The 15223-nt window shown below is 38.5% G+C and overlaps 2 protein-coding genes across 4 annotated transcripts; one reads left to right on the top strand and one right to left on the bottom strand.

Moving 5' to 3' along the window:
* The first annotated feature begins 603 nt into the window (after positions 1 to 603).
* LOC135666104 (DExH-box ATP-dependent RNA helicase DExH10-like) lies at positions 604 to 11954 on the top strand. 2 transcript variants are annotated; one of them, XM_065177641.1, is made up of 17 exons: positions 604 to 745; positions 1082 to 2157; positions 3962 to 4276; positions 4545 to 4649; positions 4843 to 4911; positions 5581 to 5748; positions 5830 to 5901; positions 5982 to 6098; positions 6257 to 6484; positions 6619 to 6777; positions 8349 to 8438; positions 8530 to 8625; positions 9797 to 9950; positions 10022 to 10170; positions 10253 to 10348; positions 10688 to 10780; positions 11614 to 11954. In XM_065177641.1, the coding sequence occupies exons 2-17, from the start codon at positions 1171 to 1173 to the stop codon at positions 11722 to 11724; spliced, it is 3009 nt and encodes a 1002-aa protein (XP_065033713.1). In that variant the 5' UTR covers positions 604 to 745; positions 1082 to 1170; the 3' UTR covers positions 11725 to 11954. The 2 variants fall into 2 exon arrangements, with proteins under 2 accessions (XP_065033713.1, XP_065033712.1); XM_065177640.1 differs by having other exon boundaries at positions 11557 to 11954.
* Positions 11955 to 12148: 194 nt separating this feature from the next.
* LOC135666105 (gamma-glutamylcyclotransferase 2-2-like) lies at positions 12149 to 14653 on the bottom strand. Of its 2 annotated transcripts, none has more exons than XM_065177642.1 (9): positions 14435 to 14653; positions 13596 to 13714; positions 13441 to 13517; positions 13150 to 13206; positions 13001 to 13057; positions 12860 to 12903; positions 12697 to 12768; positions 12533 to 12621; positions 12149 to 12456 (listed from the first exon to the last, which is right to left on the bottom strand). In XM_065177642.1, exons 2-9 carry the CDS (start codon positions 13702 to 13704, stop codon positions 12305 to 12307), a joined length of 657 nt encoding a protein of 218 aa, XP_065033714.1. In that variant the 5' UTR covers positions 13705 to 13714; positions 14435 to 14653; the 3' UTR covers positions 12149 to 12304. The 2 variants fall into 2 exon arrangements, with proteins under 2 accessions (XP_065033714.1, XP_065033715.1); XM_065177643.1 differs by having other exon boundaries at positions 12533 to 12612; positions 14435 to 14572.
* Positions 14654 to 15223: the final 570 nt, after the last annotated feature.

Raw genomic sequence — 15223 nt, 5'->3', positions numbered from 1 at the left:
ATATATATATATATATATATATATGTCTAAAACGATAAAAGGATTGATATTTAACTTAAGGAATTCAATATCTCAAATAGATTCGTATCGTATCATATTTATCGACGTGAGTATCCTTTGAAACATGGATCATCATTGAGACGATTCTAACCTCTTAGTTTTCTTTTGCTTTTGGTTGTCTCATCACCACAATTCAATTCAATTTTCTTAGACTCGTTACTTAGGTTCTAAATTGATGTTTTTCTTTCTCTAAATTACATCATATTCGAGCAATTAGGTTTGTCAGTCAGACCGAATTAATTTGCTTCATCAAACTTTTTTACACTGATTCGATCTAATTAAAATCGAACTGAATGCAATCAAATCTCTTTAATTATATTTATCTTTTAGTTGATACAAATTAGGAGATGGCTGAAATGACAATCTCACCCATCTCATCGGGTAGCAGTTATGGCCCAATTTGAGGCCCAATATAATTTAATGAGCTCAGCCCATTACTATGTCTAAAGCCCATTAAATCTCGTAATAAATAAATAAATAAATATTTAATTAAAGTCGATTGCGTCCAACCCTAAATCTAATTCCCTCTCTCTCTCTCTCTCTCTCTCTCTTTCTCTCAGTCCCGCGTTGCCGGCTCGCTACGCTCCCCCTCTTTTCTGTTTTCGAATCCCTAAATTTGTACCGCCACTGCGCCCCTCTCCATTTCCGCCACCGCAGCGTCTTCACCGGCTCATCATTCTTTCAGGTTTGCGCTGTATCTCCCTCATCTCTGTTCCCTCTTTATCCCTCCCCGAGAAATATCTCGGTCGAACGTTTCTCCAGGTCAGGTTTCTTGAATCGGGGTACTGTCAGCCGCGCTTCACTCTTGAGCTTATGTTATTGTATCTTATCGACTATAGGATTGTATTTAGAAGTTGTTCTTCCTGATACTATTATTTTTGCCCCTTGATAATTGTTTGCAGAACTATTCTTGAACGGAAAGAAACTTGTTTTTGCTAGTCTTTTTTTTCTCCATTCCAGTCCCAACATGGTTTGGGCACCATAATCTTCGTATATTAATTTTGCCTCTTTTGGGATGCAGTTCTTGGTTTTCTTGGTTGTTGGTTGAGGAATACCATCAGATATCTAACGCAAGGCAGGTGTAGTAGGTCATACTTCTCTAGTCGGTAGATGGAGGAAACTGTACTTCCAGGAAAGAGGAAGCTACCAGAGCAAGATTCCAATAACAATTCTGTGTTGGCAGATGAAACTACGAAGGCTGAACCCATTCCAAAGCGGAGGAACCTGTCACGTACATGTGTTCATGAGGTTGCTGTCCCAAATGGCTATTCTTCTTCCAAGGATGAAGCCACCTTTGGAAGTCTTTCAAACCCTGTGTACGGTGGTCAGATGGCCAAGACCTATCCATTTGAATTAGATCCTTTCCAAAGAGTTTCAGTTGCTTGCTTGGAGAGGAATGAGTCTGTGTTAGTCTCAGCACACACTTCTGCAGGTAAGACCGCAGTGGCTGAGTATGCCATTGCGATGTCCTTCAGAGATAAGCAAAGGGTCATCTACACCTCACCACTAAAGGCTCTGAGCAACCAGAAGTACAGAGAGCTGAGTCAGGAGTTTTCTGATGTTGGGTTGATGACCGGTGATGTCACAATTGCACCAAATGCAAGTTGCTTGGTCATGACGACAGAAATTCTGAGAGGGATGCTGTACAGAGGCTCTGAAGTGATAAAGGAGGTAGCTTGGGTTATCTTTGATGAAATTCACTACATGAAAGATAGGGAGAGAGGGGTTGTGTGGGAAGAGAGTATAATATTTTTGCCCCCAGCCATTAAGATGGTTTTTCTTTCAGCAACCATGTCTAATGCCACAGAGTTTGCTGAGTGGATATGCAACTTGCACAAGCAGCCGTGTCATGTTGTGTACACTGACTTCCGACCGACTCCACTGCAACATTATGTGTTTCCTATAGGTGGCTCAGGTTTGTATCTTGTTGTAGATGAGAATGAGCAGTTTAAAGAGGATAATTTTATGAAGCTTCAGGAGACTTTCACAAAGCAAAAGGCTCAGGCAGATGGAAACAAGAGCGGTGGAAAAGTGAGTGGTAGGATTGCAAAGGGAGGGACTGGTTCTGCAGGTTCTGACATCTACAAGATTGTGAAGGTACCTTTCCTAAAATTTGGAGGAACAGTTAATGACTTAGGTATTAAGGCTTGAATGTTTGATTAGTTTGGAAATGTCATGCGATGGCTACATGTACAATGCAAAATCAACCAGCTTGTGGTGTTGTACTCTTAATTTGGATATTGACTCTTGTAGCTAAAATTTTTTGTCAAACATTCACATGAATCAGGTGGTTCATTGCTAATCGGGCTGATGTAAGATTAGACTGTATGTTTGATACTTTTTTTTCTTTTAACCGTTAGGTTGGAAAGTATTCTGATTCTTTTGCATGGTAAGACATGCTGATTCAATTGTGAGATTGCTCACTAGCAGGACTCTGCCAACAGCTGTGGTCAGACTAACAGAAGATTAGAGCATCTTATGTATATTATGCTTGATGTTGCTTCTGCTGCACTACAGTTGGAGACTTGAAGTCCAGATTTTGAACTCTGACATTGAACTGTTTAACTAAATTTCATATCATCTCATTGCTGCTGGTAGAGCATTGAGCATTCACTCACTGATATAGCCAGCTAGATACTAGGATTTCTGTGCCTATCAAATGTGTATGGTACAGGTCAAAATATCCTGTACCAAGATGGTATTGGCAGTGTTCTCTAGACCAACATTTGGCATGTTCTGATTGACACAGGGCATGCTGATTTGCACAGAATGGAAGTGGACCATGCCATAAAGGTATGGGGATGCTATCGCCATCAAATGGCAATTCTTGGTGAGGTGACGTTTTTAGGGCAATATAAAAAAGAACATCAAATTTCTGACTTTTGGCCATGCTATTAGTTATATGTTGTTTTATATCAAAGATTCTAAATCAGCTTATCCAGATTGAAGTCCTTTTGCTGCTGTTTTGCTCATTAAGTGTTACAAAATATGTTTAATTGTTTTGATAAGCAATAGCTTAATCATTCTTTCCTCTGCTGTTATAACTCGTCACTTATCATAAGCTTGCTATAGTAGAACTGGTTGACTAATTCTTTGAGAAATCCTTATCATGCACAAACTAGCATTGAAGAAATTCAGAGTATATTGCCCAAGCTAGCAGATTTGGCTTGCAAGGAGCTAAGGCATATTAGATGTTGAAACTATTTTCTTTCCACATTTTATACATGTTTACTGCAAGGATTGTCATGTTGTGTCATGGGATCATGCCAATACTTCTACTCACAATTTCATATTGGGGGGTCCTTAAATTGGGCTATCTGTATGTTGCACCTTCGGCATGGGTCAACATGGCATATGTTGACACCATTATGGTATGATCAGTTTCAGGTTCTAGAAAACATGTGAATTGGCATATCAATCTTTAGCTTAGTCCACTTATTTTGAGGTCGTTAACTGATTGACACAGCTGTTGTTCTCCCATAGTGTAGCCTACTATTCTGCTGACTATACTATTTAGTGAATACACAATATCACATATAGAGTTGCAACATGCAGTGTAGTGCTTATACCCCTATTTTCTTCCACATATCTTTTATGGTTTCACTCATTGTTCTGCTTATGTCACAACCTTTTTCTGCCCCACCCGATGGATGCTTTTGACACGTGTCAGTCTGCCATAATATCCAGCAAATGTTGGGAGCTGTGTCATACTTAGAGCAAACTTAATTTGAAAGGCCATAAAGCATCTCCCTGATTCTTTCTGAAAATGCATTCCTACAACCGAAAAGTTAACCATGATTCTTTTCATACTTCTTGGCATCCAAAGATCACATGCTGAGGTATTTAATGGTTTATCAGTGCATTCACAATTATTAGTATTAACATGTTGTTTCGTCTGCAGATGATTATGGAGAGAAAGTTTCAACCAGTGATTATTTTCAGCTTTAGTAGAAGGGAGTGCGAGCAGCATGCTATGTCCATGTCAAAGCTAGATTTCAACAGCCAAGAGGAAAAAGATGCTGTTGAACAGGTTTTCCGCAATGCAGTCCTCTGTTTGAATGAAGAAGATAGAACATTGCCTGCTATAGAACTGATGTTGCCACTTCTTAAACGAGGTATAGCAGTGCATCATTCTGGCCTTCTTCCGATAATCAAGGAATTGGTGGAGCTTCTCTTTCAGGAAGGACTTGTGAAAGCCCTTTTTGCTACTGAAACTGTATGTTTTATGTCAACATTTCATATTTATTTTAATTTTGTTAATTTTTTCTTTTTAAATGGACACTTTTAAGAAGTAGAGGTTCAGATTTTAATCTGTAAAGATAGGTCCCACATATATATTACTATTTTAAAAAAATCCCATTTGGTGTAGAGTTCTGCTTCACCTTGCTTAGAGATGTAGTTTCATATAAAAGCTGTATCTTTTATTTTTTATTATGTTGAAGTTAGTTTTTGGTTTATCTTATGTGCTTATTTTTACTTCGCAGTTTGCCATGGGATTGAATATGCCAGCAAAAACAGTTGTCTTTACATCTGTTAAGAAATGGGATGGTGATAGTAATCGGTACATTGGATCTGGCGAGTATATACAGGTAACATAACTTTCACATTCATGTTTTATATGGAACCAAATTAAAAAGGAATAAGAAGCATAAATGCCTGGAAAAAGAAGTTAAAATATTCTCAACATCATGAAGGGTGTCATTGTAATTCATTATCTTATTGCTAGAATTTCTATTGTGGAATTATTGATTATTTCTTTATGTTTTTTTTTTGCTTCGAAAGATGAGTGGAAGAGCTGGACGTCGCGGCAAAGATGAACGTGGTATATGTGTGATAATGATTGATGAAAAGGTAAAGATGTTTTAAGCAACTTCATCAGATATTATCCTATAATAATTTAAATTATAGCTGGAGAAACTGAAAGATAAATAAAAGTGATTAAACATAATTTTTGTTAGACAAGTGGTCTCATAAAAACTCTGCTTAAAAGCACTTAGTGGAAGTCTGGATTCACAAGTACAATACCAGATGGACATCTGAATAGTTTTTGCATCAATCATGTCAGACGATAAAAATTCATCTGGTATTTTTATCCTGCAAAGAGTTAAATGCATTTACCAATTTATTAATCCCAGTCTACTGTTTTATAGAGCATGAATACTGAATAGCAATGCAACACATAACCATTGCTTTCATCTGCAAGAAATTGTGATCTTTGCATTATGAACAACTTATTGTAAATTTACTTAATAACATCTAACAGGATTACAGGTGGTAAGCAAATGGATGAGGTTGAATATGATGTTCAATGCCTTATGCCATTTTTATAAATGTTGGTCACTTGGTCAAATTTTTTTGACTTTTAACTGTTGAATGCTTTTCTGTTGTGGGTAGACTATTAACAATCACTACTTCCAACAAGCGTCCTTAGGCATCCTGATGATTCATTTTAGTGCTTTTTTTTTAAAAAAAATTGGAGTTCTCTTAAGCATTCTGATGCACACTTTTGTTTTTCTTCAGATGGAAATGAACATACTCAAGGACATGGTTTTAGGTAAACCTGCTCCATTGGTCAGTACTTTCAGATTGAGCTATTATTCAATTCTGAATTTAATGAGCCGTGCGGAAGGTCAATTTACTGCTGAGCATGTCATTAAAAATTCATTCCACCAGTTTCAGTATGAGAAGGTTAACCCTTTATAATTTCATGCATATTGTATTTTATCTTGCACTATCATTTTGGTTGAGTAATTTGGTTACTTGATTCAGGCATTACCAGATATGGGACAAAAGATCTCAAAATTGGAACAGGAAGCTGCTGTGCTAGATTCTTCTGGAGAGGTAATTTAGCACAAGGGAAAGCATTGTCATTTTCTTCTCCATGTGAAGTTACTATTTATTATTATTTTTTGCATCATTAGGCTGAACTTGCTGAGTATCACAAGCTGGGACTTGAGGTAGCTCAACTTGAAAAGAAAATTATGTCTGAGATCACCAGACCTGAAAAGGTTCTGATGTACTTGGTACCTGGTAGGCTGGTAAGTTGCAGTTTCTATCATGTTAACCAAACTCTAGCCATTTTTTTTTTATTCTACCAGATGTTTATTGCCTTCTTTTGGATTTTTAAAGAAGTATATCACTTTGAAGTAGTATTCTTAGGCAGTTAGTTGAAACTTCAATTTGTCTTTTCCTGCAGGTTAAAGTACGAGATGGTGGAACGGATTGGGGTTGGGGAGTGGTGGTAAATGTGGTGAAAAAACCTCCCACAGCGTCAAGCACTTTGCCTCCCGCTTTGGTGTCTGCTCGTGGTAGTAGTGCTTATATTGTGGACACTTTGCTGCACTGCTCTCCTGGTTTAAGTGAAAATGGCTCGCGTCCAAAGCCATGTCCGCCGCGTCCAGGGGAAAAGGGTGAGATGCACGTGGTGAGTTGAAGCTCGTGGGATAACAATTTTATTGGTGCCTGTTCATATTCTTAGCTTGGTAGCTCAAGTAGTTCATGAAGTTGAAGATACTTAAAATCCATGGTTTGGCTGATGATATTGCAAACTATCTGTAGGTTCCTGTACCATTGCCTCTGATCTCTGGTCTCAGTAGTATCAGAATTGCAATTCCTTCTGACCTCCGACCAGCAGAAGCAAGGCAAAATGTACTTCTTGCTGTTCAAGAGCTAGGAAATCGATATCCACAAGGACTACCAAAGCTGCATCCAGTGAAAGTATATTTTCAATTTTTTATTTTTCTCCTGTCATTATTCTTGTCCATGCTTAAGCATCTCCTATTTTAATTTCTTAAAGATTGGCTATAGGTATGATATTTTTGTTCAGCATGCAAGGCCAATTTGTAGGTAGTCTTTTGCCAAAATATATTAGAAAATTTCAATAAGTGTTGGCTATGTAAACATTGTCAAGTATAAATCATATTTATCTTTAAAGAGAGACATACTTATCATATGGAGACATCATACAATAATTCTTAATTAAAGAAAGATATGTTAGTAAAAATGATGTTCAGTCATAAATTTTGTCACACAGCTCATGTATTTAAAGTTCATCTCATATTAAGTATCGCAAATTTTTATATTCCTTGAAAGTTTTTGTGATGGAGACAAATAAAAGGGCTGTCAACACAGCATCTGCTAATTGTGTTAAACAGAGAGTAGATCTCTTTTTGAGGTTCAAAGTGGTGTGTGTACAATATTTTAATAGACAATCTTTTATATTGGATCAGTGCATTTGACAGGTGGAAAAAGAAGAGTAGTAGACACACCTAGAGGTCAATTTTGTTGGAAAGTGCTGCTGTACTTGTGTGCCAATTTTAGGGGCTAATTACATATTATCCCCTGTAATTAATTATCTTTAGCTTCCCGGTCCCTATACTTATAAAAGTGAAATATTTAATCTCGTTTCTCCTCATGTCGTCAACTCTGTTGATGGAAATATCGTAGGGTTTACTACTGAGCACGTACTGACTCTGCCTCACTTAGATTTATCACTAAGAACGTGCGGTAGTTTCGTCAGTAGAGTCGTCGGCATGAGTATAAACTATAAACAAGGCTAAATGTTTTATTTTCGTAAGTATATGGATCTCAATATAATTTTTGATAGTGTAGGGACTGATATGCTAAAGGTAACTAATTATAGGGGGTAATATGTAATTAGTCTAATTTTAGGCCAAGTGATATAATAAATATATGTAGAAGAATCATCTAAATCATACTCAATTTGTTATTTAAAAAAGAAAAAAAAAGTTGGAATACAACTTTAAAAGAAAGAAATTAGTAATATAACCTATGTGAAGGTTCATATTTATTAATTTATTAGGTTTTTGTGGCTGAGAATGGGACTAAAAAAACATGTGTATTTTAGTGCTGGGCAATGGAATTGCGAGGGAGCATCTTTGGAAGAAGGTTAAAAGGGAAAGAATTTTTTTCCCTTTATATCTGAGCCTAGATCCATGTATCAAAATTCTTCTGAAAACTCATCCTATGCGTCTGTCTCACACCTGACTTGTGGGGTTCACAGATAAAATTCATGAGAGAACCACATCATAAGAGAAAGATTCAAATGGAGGTTTGAGACACCGCATAAATGATAAAGTTTTCGGCAGAGCTTTGGGATACATCATTTTCCTTTATATAGTGCTAGGAAATGACAGTTCTTGTCCTTCTGCACTGCCTTTTGTCTTTCTGATTTACTATTTAATAATGCTTATAAACAAGTATCCTTGATCTTTACATCGCTGATTCCTGTGAGTCCTTCTGTTTTGTTTCTTTGGCATTTTTGGCAGGATATGGGCATCAAGGATCCTGAATTTGTTAACTTGGTTAATCAAATTGAAGAAATTGAGCAGAAAATATTTGCTCATCCGCTGCATAAGGTATTATTTTACTTCCTTCTGTTTCAACATTTTGTCTCAGTTTTGTGGGATTTATCTGAATGTGAATTCATGTTCTGTTATTTGGTTACAGTCTGGTCAAAGTGAACAGCAGTTCAAGTGGTACCAAAGAAAAGCTGAGGTGAATCATGAAATCCAGCACATTAAGTCAAAAATGCGTGACTCGCAAGTAAGAAATTCTTGGGCTTATGTACACTTTGTAATGTAATCTTTTCTCAGGGTGATCTTATGTCCATGTTTGGGTGCATTTATATTGCTTGAGCACAATCATGGTTTTTCTCATGTCACATCCAATGAGATGATAAAATTTACTTGGTTAGTCTTAGCCTTATTTTTCTTTAGGCAAGTATTAAGTTGGCCAGGAGAGAAGAGACAGGTGGTAGAGTTTAGGGCTTTCACTGATGTGCTACATTTGTGGTATTTTGATAATTAAAAAAAAATAGTTTTAATTTAAGATGCTGAGGGAGAAGCACAGGTATGTTTGGCAGAAAACATTTGAGCAAGGTAAATATGGACGTCAAGTAGAAGACTGTGATTGCAAAAATGATCTAGTAGGCCAGTCTTATGAATTATTTGGAAAAAGCAAAAGAAAAGTAAGTCGATATTGACCTAATGCCAAGGTTTGGAAGCCTTGCACTTTCTTGGAGTTATACATGAGAAACAAATATCTTGCTCAAAGATTTTCCAAAGAAGGGTAAATCAGGAATCCAAATACTCCTGTATGGAGCACATTAAATAATTTTACGTTCACAATCCTAATAAACTGAAAGCAGCCTACTATAACAGTCTCTTTGGAAGCAAACCATTACCTAAAATAGAACACAATACCCTACTAAACAAAGTCTCAAGAAATGAGAGGGAACCAGTCCTATTTGATTTCAGGATATAATTCCAGTAAGAAATCACTTTTACCTTGTGGCTTAGTCTGTAACTCTTTTAAATTAAACTTGAAAATGTAGTTAGTCATCAGAAGACTTGTTTGGCAGCTGATGAGGAATGCCAAATGTCCCACATTTTTCTTATGTGTTCTCTAATCAAGTGTCAAAAATCTCAACAGCAGCAAAATTTAGCCCTGTTCTAATTGCAGCTGGGTGTCTGTCCAAACTTCAACAAACCTTATTTTCCACAATTGTCGAAGTCTTGAATCTTGTGCTGTGATCTCGTTGAACACCTCATGCAATTATAGTGACTTTGCTCTCTTGTTGTAGCAGCAATTTTTTCTTCTGAACAAGGTCTTTGTAGGATCAAGTGACCTTTCTAATAATTAGTGTATGTTATAGTAATGAGATTATTGGCCAAAGTATATATCTAAGATTCTTTTTTTTTAACATTGATATTAGTTGCAAAAATTTCGTGATGAGCTGAAAAATCGTTCTCGAGTTCTGAAGATGCTTGGTCATATTGATGCTGATGGTGTCCTCCAATTAAAAGGGCGTGCTGCCTGTTTGATAGACACTGGGGATGAACTTCTGGTCACTGAGTTGATGTTTAATGGTGCGCCTTCGGTTAGTAAGTTTGGTTACTCTTTCATTGAAACTGTCTTACCCTAAGGAGTGTTTGAATAGGTACATTTAATGATCTTGATCACCACCAAGTAGCTGCCCTCGCAAGTTGTTTCATTCCTTGTGATAAATCCAATGAACAAATACATTTAAGGAATGAACTGACAAAGCCTCTACAACAACTTCAGGATAGTGCTCGAAGAATTGCACAGGTTTGTGAACCTTATGCTTTCCCATCTATATAAATAGAAAACTAGATGTTTTGCATTAATGAAATGCATGATGCAATTGCAGATACAACGAGAATGCAAATTGGACATAAATGTGGAGGAGTATGTGGAATCAACTTCTCGGCCATATTTGATGGATGTAATATATTGTTGGTCAAAGGTTAGCGCTTGTCTTTTTTTAATGTCTGATTAAAAAAGGTACTGATTGATGACATTACTTTTCTCATTTCTTATTGATGTCAGTTTTCTTTTTCCATCTTTTGTCTGATCAAATATGTGTTTAGTGTACTATGGTCTCTTGTTCAATCTAGCTTTGGTTTGCATGAATAATGATATATATCAAATTGTCATCTTGAAGAAAGATTGTTCAAAGGATAGGAAGCTTTTTGCAGAAAGGCACATGTTAACAGTATCTTGCTTTTCCTTGATAGATTGCTGCTTATTTGCTTGAGTATAACGAGTTCAATAGCTTTCTGTTCATAGTTTGTTTTCCATGCAGGGTGCATCATTTGCTGAGGTAATTGAGATGACTGATATTTTTGAAGGGAGTATAATACGGCTTGCCAGACGATTGGATGAATTTTTGAATCAGGTAAAATTGGATGCATCCACCTACCTTTTCTTCTGGTTTATGATGCTTCTTGTAATGTTTTTGTTATTTTTCTCCTTCCTTCTTGAGATATGGGTTTTTTCTTTGGTCTTCTTATGAGGCTAAGTGAGATGTAAGATGTTCTTTTTTTATTTTTTGGCCCTTTATTGAGACTAGAAGGAGTTCTAAATGAGGCCTGCAATATCAAACATTGCACTTAGCGACGGACCAAGTGGAACACTAATTATTAAATGAGGATAGACGTGGCCCACATCTTGCAATGGCATGATTTCTTTTGCAAGATGTCTCACAAGGATGTGGAGTATGGACCAAGTTTTGACCAAATCTTGGGTGGTTGTTTAATCAAATGCATGAGGACTATTGTGGCTTAGCTGTCATCTGAGCCTAAGATCTGCCAAGAAATTTAGAATCTTAGAATTAGCATATAGAATAGATTTATCTTACGCAAGCAATAGCTGGTTAAGGCCTTGTGATGTCAAAAGGAGTTGAATGGGCATGATAACTGGCATGTACATCAGCATATGCCTGTACATGTTTGTCTAAGCTTTTCAATCTCAACATAGAGACGCATTTAGACAGTTTCACAACATGACACATACGAGGATATATAGTTTCACAACTTGTTCGTTGCAGCTTCATCTCGTTCTTTGAGTAGAACAATGAAAGCTGCTGCAGGTTCGAAGTGCCGTCTGAATTCCTTATAATGTAGCGACCTGTATTGTCTTAAGTTGATTCCTCTGGTGCATTATTTTGGCCAGAGAATTGCTGCTACCCGATTATGCTTAGTTAATTTCCTGCACTTATGGTCGTTCCAGTTGCGTGCTGCTGCTCATGCTGTTGGAGAGGTTGATCTAGAAAAGAAGTTTGAAGCGGGAAGTGAGAGCCTACGACGAGGTATAATGTTCGCTAACTCCTTGTACTTGTGAGAATTGGAATCTGTATCATGTAAGGCGTGTCTACCATCAATTGAATAGTTGTAGTCTTTCCTACCGTATAGCCCGCCTGGCCTCTCCCCCCCTTAATTTGTTTTTGTACACCATCCAAATGGAGATTTGACAAACATGATTTTTTTTTTTTGGGAGGGGAGTGGTGGTGGTTGGGTTTATAAACTAATTTCTGACATATACCTTTTGAATCTAATCTTTGTCTATCCAAAGCCTCTTGTATGCGAATGGACTTCCTCTTCCATTTTGTTATATTCAACTGAAAACATACTGTGGCATTTTATTTCTTTAGGGAGAACAAATTAATTAAAATATTTATTTAGGGAAAAGAAATCTTGACCGAACGTTACAAAAGATTTGGCATGTCAGACATTCCACCAAATTCAACCAAATCGAACGAAGCAGATTAAATATACCGTCATCCTTTTTTTGCATAATGAGAATTGTTTAAGAATGTTGCTAAAGGCTACATTCGAATGAAAATAAAGCAATTAGTCTCTGATGGGGGGGGGGGAGTTGGCGAGTGATTGACGAGAGAAGAGAGAGAGAGAGAGGTGCCATTTCATCTCGAATCCACGACCGCGGTCTCTTTGAGGGGCGAGAGGTACACGAGAGGGAGCGGGGATACTGGCGGAGCAGCTGCCTTCTCTTGCAGCAGAACAAGCACCTTCCTCACCTCATCTGCCAACTCGATCACCATGTCATCTTCGTGGCCTGCATGCATTACAATCTCCCTCACCATCAGCAACCACATCACCTAGCAAGAAGAGCAATGAAAACCGAAACATACCTATGTCGAACAATGCCTTCTCCAGTCGGAACAGGTAGTCTCTGTTGTTGCCACACGGACCACGTGCAGTAGCAATCTGCCTGCAGTCTCTAAGAAGACCAGGTTAATAATAATATGGAGAAGAAGAAGATCGAGATTGCATTAGCACATCCTCGGTCTCTCACCTAGCCATATCCTGGAGAGGAGCTGGACCTAGATAGTAGCTGTTGGCTTCTTTGTCAGGCGTAGATACGAAACTGCAGCGCAATCAGTAGGAAAAGATCAAAAGACTGGACGGACCTCAGAGTAGGTTTCAAAGAAGAAGAGGACGGTGAGTGAGCTGCTTACACGAGTACTCCTGTAACAGTTGGCTGATGAGGACCCCCCTCCTCCTGAATCATACATGTGACACAAATCCAGTTGAGGCAAACGACAGGGATGAAGAGATGGGAAAGAGCCAAGACAGACAAAAAAACCAAGAGACTTCACCTTGAAAAAGTCCACGGATGCTTTAGTGTCGTACTCGCATTCTCTTCTCTCCAAATACTGAAATGAAATGTGCAACAAGATGCTCACGCAGCTCAGTTACAGAGTATTGAACCTTCATTCAGAATGCTAGCACCAGAATCTGATCTAACCTTCATTGCTTCTCTTTCCTTTTCTGCGCCTCCTTTAACGCAATATGCAGCGCCCCACTGTTAAAATCCAAGATCTTGTTGGAAATGAGAAGACAGAGAAGTAAAGCAGGAAGGATTATGCCGATTATGCGAGGAGGAGTTTCATTTAGCATCAAAGATGCACAGGTAATCATCTGAAACTGTTCTTTTCTTTTCAGTTTCGTTTATATCCTCTGTTTGTCGGAAGAAACAATGCTCGTCTAATAATTTCTGTGTTTGTAATAACAAAAATCGTTTGAGAGATGAACTTACGCAGATTGCTCCTTTCTTGGCCTCCAATGTGCAAGTTCTAGCTGGATTTTCTGGTGTTCCTCTATGATCTATGCAAGCTGCAGCAAATGAATCAATTCTCTTAGTCTTCCACAGATTCCAATCTGGTTATTCCATTCAAAAGAAGAAGAGCTTACCAAGATCAAACACACGCCTATAGTCCTTGATGAAGCCTATAATTTTCTCATCAAAGTCAAATCCAGGGTTCCAGATCAATGACCCATATCCAAATACCCAGAGCACCATCTTCTCTTACCTACGAATAGAAACGACAGCCATTAATACACTATCCATAAGAAAAATTGAGGAGCATAGATCTGCATCAATTATACTGTGACCATAATACATACAGAAATATTAGAAATCTATCAAGTAGTTGCTCCATATTAATAATTTACAGTTGACAAGAAGAAGAAGAAAAAAAGGGGAGACCAAGAAACTCAAATCGCAATTGATTACGAACAAGGAAGCAATGGATTCTAAGGGGAGACCAAGAAACTCGTGGAAATATATTTCCAAATTAGCTACATAATTCACGTCGGGAAAAAAAATCAAGATACATTTGGGTTATAGACTGAGCAAGGCAGCCGATCAAGAAACTCATCTAAGAAATAAATGTTAAAGCTGAAACTAAAGCCAAGAGTGAAATTGGTCTTCTTCTAGTATGGAATTTGATTAAGAGTAGGAATATTGGATGGTCTCCGCCATGGAAGACAAAACCTTCTCCGATGGCAGTAGACAGACAGGGGAGAAGATTGAATAGAAGATCTAGATTTAGTTCATCTGCCTCTTCTACACTCATCTCTCTCTCTCTCTCCCTCTCTCTCTCTCTATCTATCTATCTATCTATCTTTACCACCGAAAAGAAAGATAGAAATCGAAACTTTCCTGGAAAAGAAAATGGCGAACAGCTTCTTGGAACACCAAGAATCGATTCGGAAAGAGAAAATGACCCAAGATTGGTGCAGCTTCTCACCACAGACGGTATCCCGACGCGTGCTGAAACCACACGGAGAGGAACAGGGGCGCCTCAGGAGGGCTCGTAGGATGAGGATTGGAGGCGAGGCGAGGTTTCGAGAGCCTACGGGTTCTGGCAGATTGAAACCCTAGATTTTGCTCTCCAAGTGGGTTATTGGCTCTCTCCCTCTCTCTCTCTCCGCTCCCCCTTCTTCGTTCTCGCCGTTTCTTTGGGTTCGAAGGAGGACGACGGTGCGTTGGTATTTATAAGCGGATGGTCACATACGAAGGGGGATGGAAATCATGTGACATGATAAGACATCCATCCCATGCTTGACTTACGGAATCGCGCTCGCTGGCCACTCAAATGACCAAAATGGCCTCATTGCGACTCGCGTTTTATCAGATCCGTTACAGAGCAAATAACGACCCGTCATATCGATGTCATGAACAACCAATGGATGAGTCGAATGGGATCGGACAAGTTTGATCTGAGATCGGCGCTTGTGATAGGAAGCAAACTCTGTGGTCCCATGGGATCGATTTAGGAGTTCATAAACGGCGGCGAGATCAGCGTCCACGTGACGCGAAGATAAACCGGTGCAGGAGTCACGTGCGGCGCAAGACGACGACTGTCCGTAGCAGTGAGCCGGACGCTGATTTTTTCGTGCTTGACGACGGGCACGAAAATTGAGGACTGTCCGAATCGGGTGAGGACGCGTCTACGTTCGTTGAACACGACAAAGTGTTCGATTCGTCCTGGGCCCGAGGATGTAGGTAAGTCTCGGTTTCAGTTTCGATGACACTT

This window comes from Musa acuminata, unplaced genomic scaffold, assembly GCF_036884655.1.
Source record: "Musa acuminata AAA Group cultivar baxijiao unplaced genomic scaffold, Cavendish_Baxijiao_AAA HiC_scaffold_1072, whole genome shotgun sequence".
NCBI lineage: Eukaryota > Viridiplantae > Streptophyta > Magnoliopsida > Zingiberales > Musaceae > Musa > Musa acuminata.
Note: the sequence above shows the minus strand (reverse complement) of the source record. Positions and strands in the feature narration are given on the sequence as shown.

Excerpts from the sequence above, each read along its gene's own strand:
- LOC135666104 (XM_065177640.1), top strand. The coding sequence starts at position 1,171 with ATGGAGGAAACTGTACTTCCAGGAAAGAGGAAGCTACCAGAGCAAGAT. Across the intron at positions 9,951-10,021 it reads CACTGAGTTGATGTTTAATG|GTACATTTAATGATCTTGAT; the intron begins GTGCGCCTTCGG and ends GTGTTTGAATAG. Across the intron at positions 10,349-10,687 it reads TAATATATTGTTGGTCAAAG|GGTGCATCATTTGCTGAGGT; the intron begins GTTAGCGCTTGT and ends TTTTCCATGCAG.
- LOC135666105 (XM_065177642.1), bottom strand. The coding sequence starts at position 13,704 with ATGGTGCTCTGGGTATTTGGATATGGGTCATTGATCTGGAACCCTGGA. Across the intron at positions 13,058-13,149 it reads AGGAAAGAGAAGCAATGAAG|TATTTGGAGAGAAGAGAATG; the intron begins GTTAGATCAGAT and ends ATTTCATTTCAG. Across the intron at positions 12,904-13,000 it reads CATCCGTGGACTTTTTCAAG|GAGGAGGGGGGTCCTCATCA; the intron begins GTGAAGTCTCTT and ends TGTATGATTCAG.